This window comes from Phyllopteryx taeniolatus, chromosome 3, assembly GCF_024500385.1.
Source record: "Phyllopteryx taeniolatus isolate TA_2022b chromosome 3, UOR_Ptae_1.2, whole genome shotgun sequence".
Taxonomy (NCBI): Eukaryota; Metazoa; Chordata; class Actinopteri; order Syngnathiformes; family Syngnathidae; genus Phyllopteryx; species Phyllopteryx taeniolatus.
Window position 1 is genome coordinate 17,757,233 of NC_084504.1, and position 16,932 is coordinate 17,774,164.

At 40.1% G+C, this 16,932-nt stretch overlaps 1 protein-coding gene across 13 annotated transcripts in view; it reads right to left on the reverse strand.

Annotated features, from left to right (window-relative positions):
• The window catches only part of mctp1a (multiple C2 domains, transmembrane 1a), a 135,779-nt gene that overhangs the window by 60,402 nt on the left and 58,445 nt on the right, over nt 1–16,932 (reverse strand). For all 13 annotated transcript variants that reach the window (XR_009787694.1, XR_009787693.1, XR_009787692.1 and 10 more), the window contains 5 exons: nt 12,248–12,341; nt 2,295–2,397; nt 1,583–1,685; nt 939–1,040; nt 448–522 (listed from right to left, as the gene is read on the reverse strand). Coding sequence is in view for 8 of the 13 variants with exons in the window: in XM_061767248.1 (XP_061623232.1) it covers nt 448–522; nt 939–1,040; nt 1,583–1,685; nt 2,295–2,397; nt 12,248–12,341 (477 nt within the window). In the remaining 5 variants the exon portion in view is untranslated. The remainder of the gene's footprint in view (nt 1–447; nt 523–938; nt 1,041–1,582; nt 1,686–2,294; nt 2,398–12,247; nt 12,342–16,932) is intronic.

A 16,932-nucleotide genomic window follows, 5' to 3' on the forward strand; every position in this document is an offset into this window, starting at 1 on the left:
TATCTTTATTTTTCTATCCTTTTTTAAAATTTTGATAACACAAACTTGGAGTTGCACAACGATTCCATTGTATCTGAACCATTTCTATTCTATATACTGTACATACGCAATACTGGTATTTTCCTTATTAAATTAAATAAATAAAAGGAAGCAAAAAAAATTTAAATCACATATTTTATGTAAAGTTTTGTCATGATCCAAAACATTTGTATCTTCAATTTTTGTATTTAAATGCGTGTTCAAAACACACGCAAAAAAGTTTTTTTGTTTGATTGCTTTTGTATGCAACATTTTGTTGAGCATAATTTCTCCATTGAATAAGCAACTGACTGAAATATCTAGTTGATATGAAATAAAGTAAAAAATTTTACCACTGTTTCCAAAATTCAAGCAATTTTGTATATGATGTGGTGTAGAGGAATTAGGGCACCATAGCAAGTCATTTACCTGTTTGGACACTCTGGGCTCCTCCTCTATGTACTTCTGCTCAATGGGGATCAGCGTCCTGAGACCAGCCTTCACCTGGAGGACAACGCAAAAAAACAAAGTGAAATATTTACCCAAATGAATGAGATGACCGGCCGTCAAACCGGCCTTGTTACGAACGTTTTACACATTTCTGTTGTCACGTTGCAACACATGCATAGTGCACACGCACTCGTTGGAGCAAGCGGGTGGGTGTGAGTAGTAAGATGGCGGCTACAGGACGACACACACAGCGAAAGGGAATGGGTGAACAAAGGATGCTAAGAGCGGACTTCCATAATTAGACCCAAAATGAAGATGAGGGAGCAAGGGACAAGGAAGGAGATGTGAGTGAAGGGAAGGACAAACAGAATTAAGACAACAGCAATGAGAGGAAAGTATGGGGGACAAATATTTGTTTTTAAATATGAGAGGGGAATCTAAAGAGCAAAAAAATAAAAAAATAAACTTACAGCATTAAAAATCACGTCTATTTCAAGAAAGATGACCCCCTTTGTTGGCCCTGTCAGCTCCTTGCTTTTCAAGGCGTAGGCTTTGCGTTCTCCATTTTGGATCTGTGGGAGAGGGACATGACAGGCGTCTGTCTGGCAATACCCGACTGAATCGGCTCCCCGGGCCACCTTTGAACCCCAGCTGCCGGCTCTGACAGGGAACCCAAAACAACTGTGGCAACTCTGACAAGTACCTGTTCATTACCCACAGCAGCTCGCCTCTGTCAAACAGAAATTAACTATCCTGGGGAATCACACTGTACAGCCCAGCGCGGATATATACGACACACGCTTCAGTCACAAGACACACGTATATAAATATATTTTCAGAAATACACGAGACGGCGAATGGTGCCATTTCATCTTTGATCAGTGTCATTTTCATAACGTCTCATTCACATCCTTACTTTCTTCTCATCTGTCAATCTCTTTTTTGACTCATCAGTCTTCTTCATCGCTTTACCTACCTGTCATCTAACCAGCTTGTCAGTACATGTGCAAAAATAACCTATGCTTTTTATAACTTCAACTGTGTGTTTTCATCCCTAAAGTTTCTCTCAACTTACCTCAAGGAATCACACAGAACAATCAGCAGTTGGACTCACATTTAGTAAAGGAATGGCCACTTTCCCCAGGAAGTCTGCGCTTCTGTCTCGGTCCTCGTCATAAACGGTGACCTCAAGTACTGAGTGAATGTCCTTCACGTTACTGGATCACACGTCGAGAAAAGACCAGTGAACAGCATGCTAACAGTTTCAAAAGCTAGGACACAACTCAGAAGACTAATTTCCTTTTGAAGACGTGAAATGTGAAATGACCCACGAGGCATTACAAAAGTTGTATATTTATTTATATTTTTAATATCCTCTTCTAAATTAGCATGAATGTCAAAACATATCAAATAAACATTATAAGTCATTGCACTACATTTCGATCAAGTCCAAGCTAAAATAGAGCTGTGTCATATTTGTAAAAGTAGGCTATCGAGATGGGTGATGTTATGTATAGAAAAGAGGCTATGTGGGCGATGTGCACTCAAAGAATGATTAAATTAACTCGTCCCATCACTGGGAATTCCTTGCCTTTGGACTCAATAAAAATGTATCAGATATTCAAGACCTTACAGTATGTGAAGTTTGATGTATCACCATCACCCTGCTACGGTATTTAGCAGTATACTATCTATAGCCCAATAAGCCAGTTGAAAGTCACTGAGCAGAAAAACAAACACAAAACAACGTATTTTCTTTACTTAAATTACTATTGTACATTTCTGTTAGTATTGGTGCAGTTTTAAAAAAAAATAACTATACTCACAAAGTGAAGACCTTGTTCCACTCTGGGTTAAGGTTTTTGTAAACGGTGTGAGTCTGCAACCGATCGTTACTCAGCTCCACTATACAAAAAGGGTCACTCTTACCTAGACAGGAAAAGGAGAGGAAAAATACTTGAAAGGCCTTGACACATTTATTTAAAAAATAATAATTTTTAAAAAACAGAGTATATGCTTTCTCTACTGTAGCGTTTCAATAAAAGGGAAGAAGCTTTGTTATACCCCCAATCTCTGACATAAAGCAAGTTGTACAACATCTACTCTAACCTGGACCACGACAGCTGCAAGTCTCTGAACTTACTTACGTACACACATTTATATAAGCATAATACATATATAAATATACATATATACATTGTATTTTATGATTATTATTATTATTATACCTGACATTCATAACAACGAGCTAAAAATACATATGAAAGGATGTGTGTCGCTATAAATGGTAAAAGGCAGTGGCAGTTTCTGGCATGTGCAATATGTATGGCTGCACAGGGCAGCTTGGCTTGGCTTTCTTTTATTGGTCCAATGCAATTTTGTTTCCTTAATTCTAATTATCCTTTGTTGTTGCTGTATTCTTATTTGTTTACAATTCCATCTATTTTAAACAAAACATGGGTACAAATGGGGGTCTCGCACAGGGTATTATTCAAGCTAGGACCCCCACTGGTAACAGATTACATCACACTAAATACTATAATAATGAAAAGGAATTACAAGAAGACAAAAGACATTTCTGCAACCAACTAATAAAGGGAAAATAGCAAACATTTTCAAAGTAATCCCATATTACATCTATCCAAGTTAATAAAATCTTACGTATTTACAATAATATTATTATATTTATTAGACTCACATTAATTATCTTGCCAGCCAGTTCACCACGTTAACTTCCCTCAAAAATTTCAGATTTATATAACACCTTTCTATCAACTTGTGCCACATTCTCAATCAACAAAATAATGTGTTGGACGTGTACTTGTTTTATTTGTTTGAATTCATTATATAGTGAAAAGGCTGGGCCAAGAAGATTTAAACAAAATATGTCACCCAAGTCCTGGGGAAAATATTAATAGGACTCAAATCAGAATATTAGACGCATAAGACTCAATGAGGCTGAATTTGAGCTCAATCCCCCAGTGGCATTTGTATGTGTGCGTGCGTGTGTGTGTGTGTGTGTGCACGCGCGCCATTTGTCCTCATGTGAGTGTCATCGATCCGTGTGATTTTCTTCAAATGTTGTGACAAGGGCAGGACATTTAGTGGGTGTGCAAAGCAAATGTCACAGTGATCAATGCGGTGCCGTAGGTGTTGCCTCTCATATCAGTTGTTGGAGGTCTTATTGATGCAGCGTGTTTGAAGTGGATATCGACACGTATGACTCCGACCATAGCAAAGAAGATACATTCAAATAGACAAAGGATTAAGGGGTGCATACTCCTGCATGCATCTGTGTGTGTTATTCTATATTATTAATACTATATAGTTATCACTATAAATACCCAGGCTTTTCAAAGTGTATGTGAGTGGGGTAATTATTTGGTATTATCATTTGTACAATATTAATTGGGCAATGTTTTACATTTGAATCTATGTTCACTTTTTCATTTTCAAAGTTAATAGTAAAAACAAATTTTAATATATGTATATTTAAGGTTATTGTTTCCTCGATTTTGTGGGTGCCCCTGGAGGCCATGGCGCCCTGAGCATTTGCTTAGATGGCCTAATCGGCATATAGGGAAATGCTTCTGAGTAATGCGATTGGCTGGCAACCAGGCCAAGGTTCTGCTTCTTGCAGTGGATGAATGGCTTCATGGATGGATCGATGGATGAATAGATTCATGGTTTATACACATTTTTGTGACATTAAATTAATTTGTTTGTACATATGCCATAGAAAATATTGATTCTGAGAGGAAACAAGATTTTGTAACACATCTGTTGGGGTGCAGTTATTAATGTTAAGCACTGTACATGAAATTTCAAGCCTTTATGGAAAACATCATATTTGGTAAAAATAGAGAACTTTATGGCTAGATCCATGAAACAAGCATAGGCAGATCATGACTATGACAATTAATAAAAACAATATATATATCTCGATTATAACGACACATGATATTAACAATAAACAACCGAAAAAAAGTCACATATTTAAAAATAAATCTATTAATATACTCCAATAATTTGCCTCAGGTTGAACATTTGAATTTTAATGCATTTCAATTATTTGAATCAGTGCCAATAAAGAGTTAAAGAAATACATGTATTTCAAATCATCCTGGAGCTTCCACAGCTTTCACTATTATGAAAAAAAATCAAGACTAATTAAATTTGATTGCAATCAACGAAATTAAGGGATGAAAAATGTTACCACAGAGCCCCGTTTTTCATGCTAATATTCAGGTTTTTTTAATGGCTTGACAGACTCTGGTGCCGCAGAGAGTCAGTTGACACCGGTGATGAACTTTCACCCTATTGGCCGCTACCACCAGAGGCAACTGTCTTAACCATTACACGCTTCCAATTGATCCACCATCCAGGTAAAGCTCCTCCCACATCGGGTCACGTCTCCACCGTGCCTCCAGAGGGTGTGTGGAGGGGAGCGGGTGCAAACTCATTTCTGGGCACCCCAAGATAAGTGTGGAGGATGAATACGGCACGGATGAGGAAGCGGCTGTAATTGCCTCGCAGGAAAGCTTAAAGTTGGTCGGGAGTTTGATGTGCTCATCACAATTAATTATAATTCAAGACTTTATTTGCATTTTTCACTTTTACCAGGCTAGGCTTTTGAATTGAAAGTTTTGCACACTCACACAGACCTCTGCCAAGGCACAAAAATGTGTCACCGGCAAAACAATTAGGTGAATAGGATTGCAATACTGTGGGATCTCAAATTCAAATGCAATCTGTTGAACGTATGTCATGCAAAGTCAGTTAATTTACAACTAGACAATTTGTAAAATATTTTCAACAAAATAACTGTACAGTCAATGTTTTAAGTAATTCTTAACTGTCATACAAAAAGATAATAACACACTCCATGGAATTTGTGCCATTTGTTGTCAAGCTCGACCGGTTAGAGCGTCAGCCTCACAGTTGTGAGGACCGTGGTTCAATCCCCGACCCCGCCTGTGTGGAGTTTGCATGTTCTCCCCGTCCCTGCGTGGGTTTTCTCCGGGCACTCTGGTTTTCCTAGCAAAAAACATGCATTAATTGACAACTCTAAATTGCCCGTAGGTGTGAATGTGAGTGCGAATGGTTGTTTGTTTGTATGTGCCCTGCGATTGGCTGGCAACCAGCTCAGTGTGTACCCCGCCTCCTGCCCGATGATAGCTGGGATCGGCTCCAGCACGCCCCGCGACCCTAGTGAGGAGAAGCGGTACGGAAAATGGATGGATGGATGTTGGCAAGCTTCTCTGGTCATTTTAACACTTGTCATGAGCTTTTATGCTATTAATTGCATCAATGTAAAAATCGATTTTGGAGTGGTAAATATAATCCATGTGAATCATCTAACATTTTCATTATTATTTTTAGATAGGTTGGCGACATGGGACTGGTTAGCACTTCTGCCTCACAGTTCTGAGGACTGGCGTTCGAATCCCGGCCCCGTGCCTGTGTGGGTTTTCTCCGGGTACTCCGGTTTCCTCCCACATCCCAATAACATGCGTGGTAGGTTGATTGAATAGGTAGGTTGCCCGTAGGTGTGAATGTGAGTGTGAATGGTTGTTTGTTTATATGTGCCCTGCGATTGGCTGGCGACAGGTTCAGGGTGTACCCTGCCTCTCGCCCGAAGATAGCTGGGATAGGCTCCAGCATGCCTGTGACCTTAGTGAGGAGAAGCAGTACGGAAAATGGATGGATGGATGGCGACATGGTGAATAACTGGTTAGCACATCTGCCTTACAGGTCTGAGGTCCCAGGTTCAAATCCGGCCTCCCTGTGGACAGTTTTGCCCATGCCTGCGTGGGATTTCTCAGGGTACTCCGGGTTCCTCGCACATTGCAAAAACATGCATAGGATAATTGAAGAATTTAAATTGTCCGTAAGTGGATATGTGAGTGCGAGTGCCCTGCAACTGACTGACGACCAGTTCAGGGTGTACGCCCCAGAGATTGGCGCCAGCACACTCGCGACCTTAGTGAGGATAAGCAGTTCAGAAAATGGATGGCCTTTGGATAGGTAAGGAACTCTAAAATATAGGGTACATTTTAACTACACTACCTATTTGACAACAGTAAAAAGTGTTAACAAGGCAAATTAAGTAAAATTGTAAAAACTGTACTTAAATTAATTGTAAAAACTGTATTTAAAAGCCATTAATTAGTACTACAATATGCATCACTTGAGAAAAAGTTGAAGCCATGGTAACAATCTGCACAATTAAAACATTTAATTCAGTGATTATTTCACGTACCACTTGAGGAAGCTTGCGTACCACTTGTAGGACTCGTACCACACTTTGAGAATCACTTCTCTATGCCATCACTTGTACCCATCTGTTGTGGCATCACACAATTGCTGAGTTTGGGGAATATTTTTTCCGAACATTTTGGCTGACCTCCAAATTGTCAAACATTTGGGGCGTTGATTTTGTAGCTAAAGTTTTACCCATGGCCAGACTTTAGGACCCAAGGGATCAACTTGTGATAATACGACACAAGCGCAGCAAATCACAACAGAATGTGATGAAATATGATGATATCATGTTAAATTGAATTTTCCTTATTTGTGTCCATGAGCAACACAGAGCAACTTTAATTAAAATTTTGAATTGACAGCCGTTTTTACAACGATAAACAAATTACAAACAACAGCATTTGTATTATTTAATAATATCATTTATTTAATTATGCTTCTACTACATCAATACATAGCTCTCGACAAAATTAATGGGACTATCCTTGGAAGCTATTTGAGAAAAAAAGAATACAATAAAAAAAAATACAGTGCTTGAGGGAGGTAATGAAGTAAATGCCATCCGTGGTGCTCCAGCTGGATGTGAAATTGCATATAATGCATTACTATTGAAATGTCTCACAGTAAAGCATCTACTCAAGGGGCAAGACAAGGGGAACTGTTGGCTTTTGAGACTATTTTCAGTTATTCTTCTCGTTCTACACCACAAAAGCACTTCAATTAAGAGTAAGAGATGGCCGGAGTGTGATGTGAAAAAGAAAAGGAGAGCGGAGACAAGAGAGGAGACAGACAGGCACCATGAATGGGGACGAGAGAAGAGAGAGTGAACTATTTTTCTCTCTCTGACCTCCCATCTCCCTCTCTGTCTGTCCGTCTGTTTGTCTCTCGCATCGCTCCTGACCCTCTTCTTGGCTCAACTGATAAAACAGGGTGTTCATGTGCTGAGGGCTCTCATGCGGCTCTTACAGAGCTGTTGTATCTGCCTGTCACACACACACTGGCACACAGGCGTAAGCACCTTTGCCTGTCATTTGAATCATCTTCCCTTCACTATCTCTGTAGGGGAAAGAATAATACATCCACGGTGGGAAAATCTGTCTATCAAATAAGCAAGGATTAATAAATAAATTAAGATTAATACAGTGGTGCCTTGAGATACAAGTTACGTATTACAAGATATGAGCCGTTGTTCAGCCGATGTGGTGCCTCGACTTGTGAGGGAAAACTTCAGATATGAGCACTGTATTGTGGCAGTGAATGCAACTCATTTCACAATAAGCAGTAGTTGTGCAGATAGTGAACAATTCTTTCAAAAAGAGGCTTCAAGCTGTTCAATGCAACTTCCAGTTGAAGTTTACAGTCAAACGAAGCATAGAACAAGAGAATTACATGTTTTGTAGTTCAAACAACCAAACAACTTTGCCTGATGAATGGACCTGTTAGCTCAATGCTAACACATAACGGAAAACATCATAGATGGGCTACAGATTAGCATCGATAGTTGTGGTGTTATAATCCTTTAATCAACTAATATTTGAATACAAACAGTGGCGCAACATGTAACAGACAGCGATGAATTATTACGAATTATAGCGCCTTACTGAGTCACTGAGAGTAGTGGTAACTCTATATCATATGTACAATATGTATCTGTATGACTATTATACTGGCCCCTGGTGGCCAAAGCAGGCGCACTAGAAGGAGCAGCACAATGAATTGAATTAAAGCATTAAGTCATGACACACAAGTTGAATCATTCAATATATTCTATTAAAAAATAATAATAATTCTGGTGGAAAAATAAGACACCGCACCAGTACACAAAACACGTATTTAAGATTGCTATTGCTGTGCTTTAGAGTCTGAGGTAAAAACAGGAGGAGCAAGGTGAAAAGCAAAAAGTAAATAAATAAACAACTTTTCCGACCGTGATAATGTTTCTGGAAGTTAACCATGAAGCGCAGACTGAATGATGAGCTGTGAAACAAGGTCACGGAGTAAATTTAAGCTCCGAGTGAAATACAAGAGCCATTAGCCGCTGCTCTCTGGCTGCCCCAGTCTCAATAACCCAAATCAAGCAGTTCCACTTTGTATTGGCTAACACACTGTGGCTGCTCCGAACTGAGAAACACACACACAAACGCACATGCTCACACATACTCTTTCTCTTCTCTCAACTAGATAATACAGAGTGAAAAAGTAGGCCTGTCCACTGCAGACCTAATTAAAAGTAAGAATTAATGGAGAATGGAGGCTTCGGTGGGAGCAACTGGAGAAAGAAAAGGGAGGGAAGGGGAGGGTAGGGGGGAGATTTGTTGGTTCAAATGCACACTTTTTCTCTATTATTTAAATGAGCACCCTGCATCTTTTTCCCTAAAAACACAGAGACAAATTTAGCGTCCACCAAAAATGATAATACCTCAAACCAAAATTTCACACTTACTATATTTCTGGCTGAATTAGGTGGTGGTGTACAATGTGCCCCACACATTGTCCACATGATTAATTTACATGATAGTAAACGGAAAATGAAGACACACAGCATTTCACTCGTTCAACATTTTACACTATTCAAAACTGTATTAAAATGACCTTAGACTGAGGGAACGGTTTATCTTTCAGCAGAACAACAAGCCTCAGCACAGCCAAGGTATCAAATATTGGCTTTAGGATAATTCTGTGAATGTCTTTAACTACGACTGAACATCTCTGGAGAGATCTGAAAATGGCTGTGTGCAGAGATTCCCCAACCACCCTGAAGGTACTCGAGAGATGCTGCAAAGAGGAATGGGTGAAACTGCCCAAAGTGTGCCAAGCTTGTGGTATCATATTCAAAAAGACCAGGCAAGCTATAATTGCTGCCTCAAGCGCACTGACCAAGTATGGCACAAAGGTGGTGAATACTTAATACTACTGAGGAAAGAGCCTGCACTTCTCAGTACAATAAGAACAATACAATGTAGTCCATCAGTCTTCTTCAAAGGTTAAGTAGTTTCACATTACAGTGTTCCCTCGCCACTTCGCACTTCACGTTTTGCGGCTTCAGTGCTTCGCAGGTTTTTCCAAAATATTCATTCAAAAAAAATAATAAAAAAATAATAATACAGCCATATCGGCAGCCATATTGCGGAAAGACACGTTGTTTCATGTTGATGCGCGCAAGAGAAGGTTTCCCTGCATGCCAAACAAAGAGATGAGTTGACTCAGAGGCTTTGTACAGGCCTGTACATGCCTGTACTGTACGGGCACTCATACAAGGCGCGTGATTGGTTCCCGGCTCGACATCGACCAATGAGAGCACGAGTGGATTTATCCCGTGAGCTGATTGGCTGCGCATCATCGCAGCCTCACCCAGCATCTTCCCTTGTTGTGTCTCGCCAGTCTCGTCCACGCTGTTGTGTTTGCAATAACTTTTTTTGTTTAAGCGATCATTTTTTTGATTAGTTAAGCAAGCCCTTACAATGCCGCCTAAGCGCTGTGCCCCTGCGAAAGCTTCCTCCGGGGCGCCCAAGAGGAAGAAGAAGATGATGACCATCAGCAAAAAAGTGAAACTTTTAGATTTGATCAAAGAGGGCAGAAGTTATGCATCTGTGGCACATGTGCGGTACATCAAGAAAGAGGAAGCAAACATCCGTAAAACTGCTTCAATAACCTTCAATAAGGAAGCGAAACGTGTGGTAACACGCGTAGTAAGAGAATTGTGAAAATGGAAGCTGCATTGGCATTGTGGATTGCTGATTGCAGGGAAAAGACAGTGAGTTTGGACACTAATATTATCAGGACAAAATTACTGTATAATAAATGTTAATGACTGTATAAGGTTTTATAATTCAAGATTTAAGTAAATACGTGGCCCTGCGATTGGCTGGCAACCAGTTCAGGGTTTACCTCGCCTCTTGCCCGATGATAGCTGGGATAGGCTCCAGCACGCCCGCGACCCTACTGAGGAGAAGCGGCTCAGAAAATGGATGGATGGATGGAAGTAAATACGTGTACTGTTTTAATCTTTGTATCAAATATGTAAAGTATAAATACTTTTTACATATTTTAAACATTCTGGTACCCACATACACATCCCCGAAAATTCCTAGGGGGGGGGGGCAAATCCTACTTCACGGTTTTTCACCTTTCACGGGGGGTTCTGGTCCCCATTAACCGCGAAAAACGAGGGAACACTGTATTTTATTTAGTTATTATAGTTTTAGTTTAGTTTTACTATACTGTAAACTTCATACTTGCTTTAAATGTTAAATTGCTTTGCTTTTTCATTTCCAGTACAGTTAATTCGGTTTCATGACGGGAACAGTTTCAACCACGTTACCATATTTACTATATTTTATTTTTCTTAACTTGGAAGTCAGGTTGTATTCCACTTTGGGGATCTCCCTGTAATAAATATCTGTTATGGGATGAATTATTGGGACCACTGGTCATTGTACTGTCCCGGTGTTTTCCCACTCACTCCTGCACTCTGCCACTGAGCCACGCCCACCTCAGCCAGTCAGCCATGCCCACATATTTAAGGCTCTCCTGATCACTGACTCGCTGACAGATTGTTTACACACCCATGCAAGACTCTCCAGCACTTATAGCTCTTCTGTTGCCGACCCTGTCTGCCCCTAACCTTCCTGCCTTCTGCCCCGACCACAAGTCCTCCCTTAGCACCTTTGGCTGTACCCTGGGTTGTTTGGTGTTTTGCTACAACGACAACAAACGTGAGTTTCCTCGTCCTATCTGTGGTTTATGGCCCATTACATGACCTGGCCCAAAACCCCTTCCCAAGTGTCAAAGACTCTTTATCTGGACTTTCAAATCAGAATCATCTTTATTTGCCAAGTATGTCCAAAAACACACAAGGAATTTGTCTTCGGTAGTTGGAGCCGCTCTAGTACGACAACAGACAGTCAATTGACAGAGAACACATCTTAGACATAAAGACAATAAAGGGTTGCTAGTTATCTGGTAATGCCGGTACAAATGTATTTATTTTTTTTGACAATTGTGCAAAAAGATCCTCTAGCACTTAGAGCAGTTCGAATGACTAATATAGCAATAGTCTGGTGCAATGACTATTGTGCAAAGGGTGCTGAGACTTCAAGGAGTGTACGCAGTTTAAAGTGACTAGTAGTGCGATAATCTGGGACAATGTTGATTGTGCAAATGTTGCAGATACTCCTCAATCAGTGTGCAAATGGGGCAGATGCTACTCTGCCATGAGTGGCCAGTATTGGTCAACAACAGATATGCAAATAGTGCAGCGTTGCAAGACTACTACAGTGACTGCATTTTATGTGTAATACACATCTATTAAGTGATGTATCATGACACCTGGCAATTACACATCAAGTAGAACCTGTTGGACTTGAGCGAGGGTTTGGCTCATCTCTATTGTAATCCCTAAATGTGCTAAATGTGTGATAAGCACAGCATGACAAACATACAGTATTTGATATAGTACATGAGGCTCATAGGAGGATATTAATCACAGTGTTTGGATGTGACGTTGCCATCATACCTGTGACATCTGCTGCCATCAGTCCCTCAGCCCGGATGACTTTTACCTGCACCACCCCAACGTCTTTCAGGTTGCGCAATGACCTCCACAAGCTCTGAAACGGCATAAGGACCGGGGTGAAAGGTCAAAGAGGCTGGCAAATTAGCATTTAAGAGAAAGATGGGTCAATAGCCTGACATTTCATTAAGGGAGGAAAAGGGTAGAAAATGTCCTTTACCAGCCCTTATTCAAAAATATAGAGCTGGCATTTATAGCCACGTCCAACAAGAGGATAAATGAGCAGATTTCCTTTCACGAGTAGCTATGTGTGCTCGTTTGATACACTTTTCAGTTCTGTACTATAGACTCAAATAGAAACCATTTGATATACGATGGGGGGAGTATAACTGAGAAGGGTCACAAAAATAGCATAAAGACAATGCTATCGTATGAATGAAATACAGAAGTGCAATAAATATGAATAAGTGAGTTCAATCCCATACATCTTTTACAGTTGAAAATGAATGCTAAGGTTGTAACATTTCGACACCAGTCTCATACATGCTCATTTCAGCTAGTCGTAGTTTCTTTATGCTTACATTCGTAAAGGAGCTCCTTGTTGCCTTGTAATGTTTTATGCATTCTAAAAATGAAAGGTGGAACAATCAGTCAGCCAAAGGACAAAAAAAACCAAGAATATGCAGGAACATGTGACGATAATCAGTGTAATTGGTAAAATATATAGAAATGGATGTGTATAAGATTTATTGGGTGCAGCCTTAGCCTGTGAGTTTGCACTTGTTCTGTGTAGCCTGACAATAACTGGAACCTCAGGCCCCGACACTAAAAATACAACAATAGAGACATTCACGTTAAAACACAAATTCAGTGAGGCGTGAATAGCGAGTTGAAGATATTTACACATACAAACACACGAGCACTTCACTCTGGTTTTACGCCACACCCACTCTAGTAGTGAATAGAAACACCTACTGACACTCACAAGTAAAGATACTGCGGCTAAACAAGGAGTCAGGTTACTCATACATGCAGAGCAAAATCTGTCCTGATAGGTTTCCATTATCTCTCATGCTTACATTTACAAGCATCTGTCTGTGCACCACAGGCTTAAGATGGAGTTTGTTTTTTTAAAGCATATAATTGAATTTACTCATGAAAAATGTAAACATTTGTATGGATGAGCCTCTTATTAAAAATGTAATTTGCGGTAGTAAAAAAAAAAAAAAAAAGAGACCAACGTAAATCCTTTCAAAACTTTTTCCACCATTAATGTGACCTATAACCTTTTCAACTCAATATATGTTTTTTTATGTTTTTGAAAGGTTAAGTAAAAATAAAAACAATAGCTGAACTTTAGTTTGGGTTAATCAGAGGCTCTTTAAATGCTGGCAAATTTTTGCTGACTCCTATTTAGCATGAGTTTTGAATGTGATTGGTTAATTCTGAACACAGCCACGTCCCAGTTATAAAAAGGTGTGAACACTTTTGCAACTGCGCTTTTTCAGTTGATTTTTAACTTTTAAATAAATCTCGAAAAGATTAAAAAAATATCAATTGAGTTGCATAAAAGTCATAGGTCACATTTATTAATGGTGGAAAAGGTTTTGAAATGATTTATCTTGCTCTTACTTTGAAACATCACAAAAACTTGGCATTTGAACAGGGTGTGTAGACTTTTTAGATCCACTGTATATTATGGGGGCACAGAAGCAGTTAGTGAAAGTAACTTGGCTCCTACAATAATCTAAAGAAAACTGCAGGGTAAACAGGTTAGTGTATAATGGAAAGATACAACAATTTAATACAAATATATAGGTCTGTGAGAACCCACAATGGTCACGACCCACGGTTTATTGATTCCACATTGAAGAAAACAAATTAGGTGTTTGTTCAAAACCATTTTTATCCAAAAGTAACAGCCCTATCAGCCACACGCACACATAAGCAGGAACACATGGGTTCTTTTGTTCATGCCCAAACACTCAGGTACACTGAGGCCAAATTGAGGAGCATGTCGGCGTGTCTTAAAAGCAAGAGTGGAAATGCACTTCACTTCAATTTATTTCTCTCTCTCTGGCAATAACCCTGTCCATCCCCACAGGAGTAATTATAATTTAAATCTCAGAGTCAGGCCAGGCTACAGACTTAATTCATTATTACCAACTCTGTCAGACTCTGCCTGTTTCCGGCGATATCATTGTCCAAAAGCTCTGTAAAGGGGAAGTGACAGGACTGTGCGTGTGTGTGTGTGCGTGCGTGTGTGTATGGCTATGTGTGTATGTGTGAGAAAGAGAGAGAGAGAGAGAGAGAGACATAGAGAGACAGTGTTAAACTTTATACAGAGGAAAGGGGATCGCTTTGTTTTAAGGCATGATTTCTCTTAGGATACAAACACTTGCGAGAATATTTAAGAAGTGAAAACAAGTCAAAGAGAGGGCATGAAGGAGTAAAACTAAAAAAATAAATACTATATCAGTGTGTTCTTAGGACAGCATGATGTGATGATGGCCCTCCAGAAGTCTTATAATTTATTTCTAGTTGATAATACAGACAATACAGTATGTGACATCACAGCCAATGTAATCCAACCTCATGTCTTCATGTGTTGTGCTAAGACTGCAATATATATGAATAATAGCAAAAAAATTACGCCTTGGTCAGGGGTTCATCTACCAAGACAAAGTAACAAGGCATTTTGGGCAATTTATTGCCCATGCAAGACTCCTTAGCACTTTTCTGTGGATTGATCTTCCATTGCCGACCCCATCTGCCTCTCACCTTCCTAACTCGTCATTCTCCCAGGTATCCCCTCAGTCTTCTGGCCCCCTTCAATTTTTCACTCTTTGTTATATTGCAGCCATTTGCTAAAATCAATCCATCCATCCATTTTCTGAGCCGCTTCTCCTCACTAGGGTCACGGGCGTGCTGGAGCCTATCCCAGCTATCATCGGGCAGGAGGCGGGGTACACCCTGAACTGGCAGCCAGCCAATCGCAGGGCACATACAAACAAACAACCATTCACACCCACTGGCAATTTAGAGTCTCCAATGCATGCATGTTTTTGGGATGTGGGAGGAAACCGGATTGCCCGGAGAAAACCCATGCAAGAGCATGGGGAGATCATGCAAACTCCACACAGGCGGGGCCGAGGATTGAATCCCGGTCCTCAGAACTGTGAGGCTGACGCTCTAACCAGTCGGCCACCGTGCCGCCTTTGCTAAAATCATTTAAGTTATTTTTTTCCTCATTAATGTACACACAGCACCCCATATTGACAGAAATTTTTTTTTCAATATTTGCTGATTTATTAAAAAAGAAAAACTGAAATATCACAGCCATAAGAATTCAGACCCTTTGCTCAGTATTTAGTAGAAGCACCCTTTTGAGCTAACACGGCCATGAGTCTTTTTGGGAACAATGCAACAAGTTTTTCACACCTGGATTTGGGGATCCTCTGCCATTCCTCCTTGCAGATACTCTCCAGTTCGGTCAGGTTGGATGGTGAACGTTGGTGGACAGCCATTTTCTCTCATCAGACCAGAGAATCTTATTTCTCACCATCTTGGAGTCCTTCAGGGCTTTCATGTGTCTTGCACTGAGGAGAGGTTTCCATCGGGCCACTCTGTCATAAAGCCCCGACTGGTGAAGGGCTGCAGTGATGGTTGACTTTCTAGAACTTTCTCCCATCTCCCGACTGCATCTCTGGAGCTCAGCTACAGTGATCTTTGAGTTCTTCTTTACCTCTGTCACCAAGGCTCTTCTCCCCCGATTGCTCAGTTTGGCCGGACGGCCAGCTCGAGGAAGGGTTCTGGTCGTCCCAAACGTCTTCCATTTAAGGATTATGGTGGCCACTGTGCTCTTAGGAACCTTAAGTGCAGCAGAACTGTTTTTGTAACCTTGGCCAGATCTGTGCAGTGCCACAATTCTGTCTCTGAGCTCTTCTGGCAGTTCCTTTGACCTCATGATTCTCATTTGCTCTGACATGCACTGTGAGCTGTAAGGTCTTATATAGACAGATGTGTGGCTTTCCTTATCAAGTCCAATCAGTATACCGTTAATCAAACACAGCTGGACTCCAATGAAGGTGTAGAACCATCTCAAGGATGATCAGAAGAAATGGACACCACCCGAATAAAATATGAGTGTCACAGCAGAGGGTCTGTATACTTATGGCTGTGCGATATTTCAGTTTTTATTTTTTAATAAATCTGCAAACAATTTCAACAATTCCGTTTTTTTCTGTCAATATGGGGTGCTGCGTGTACATTAATGAGGAAAAAAATGAATTGAAAGGATTATAGCAAATGCCTGCAATATAAGAAAAAGCGAAAATTTTAAGGGGGTCTAAATACTTTCCGTACCCACTGTGTCTTAAATAGCAGAACCTAAGTAAGTTAACCAAGAAAATTATGATATAAAAGTACTTTATATGTCCAAATAAGTCCATCAAGCCAAGTGTTAAAGGATATACAGTATATTTTTCAATATTTGAGGAGTTTTTTAAGATTGGTTGTTTTTTCTAAAATACTTTCAAAGTGAGGTACTGACCAAAACATGTTTTAATTTAGTATCAAAAACTCAGACAAAGTGAAAAAATAACTAAATATCCAATGTGATTATGCAGAGGCATTTTTAGCCTGTAAACCACTGCCAATCCGATCCCTTCTTCCCACCATATGGACAC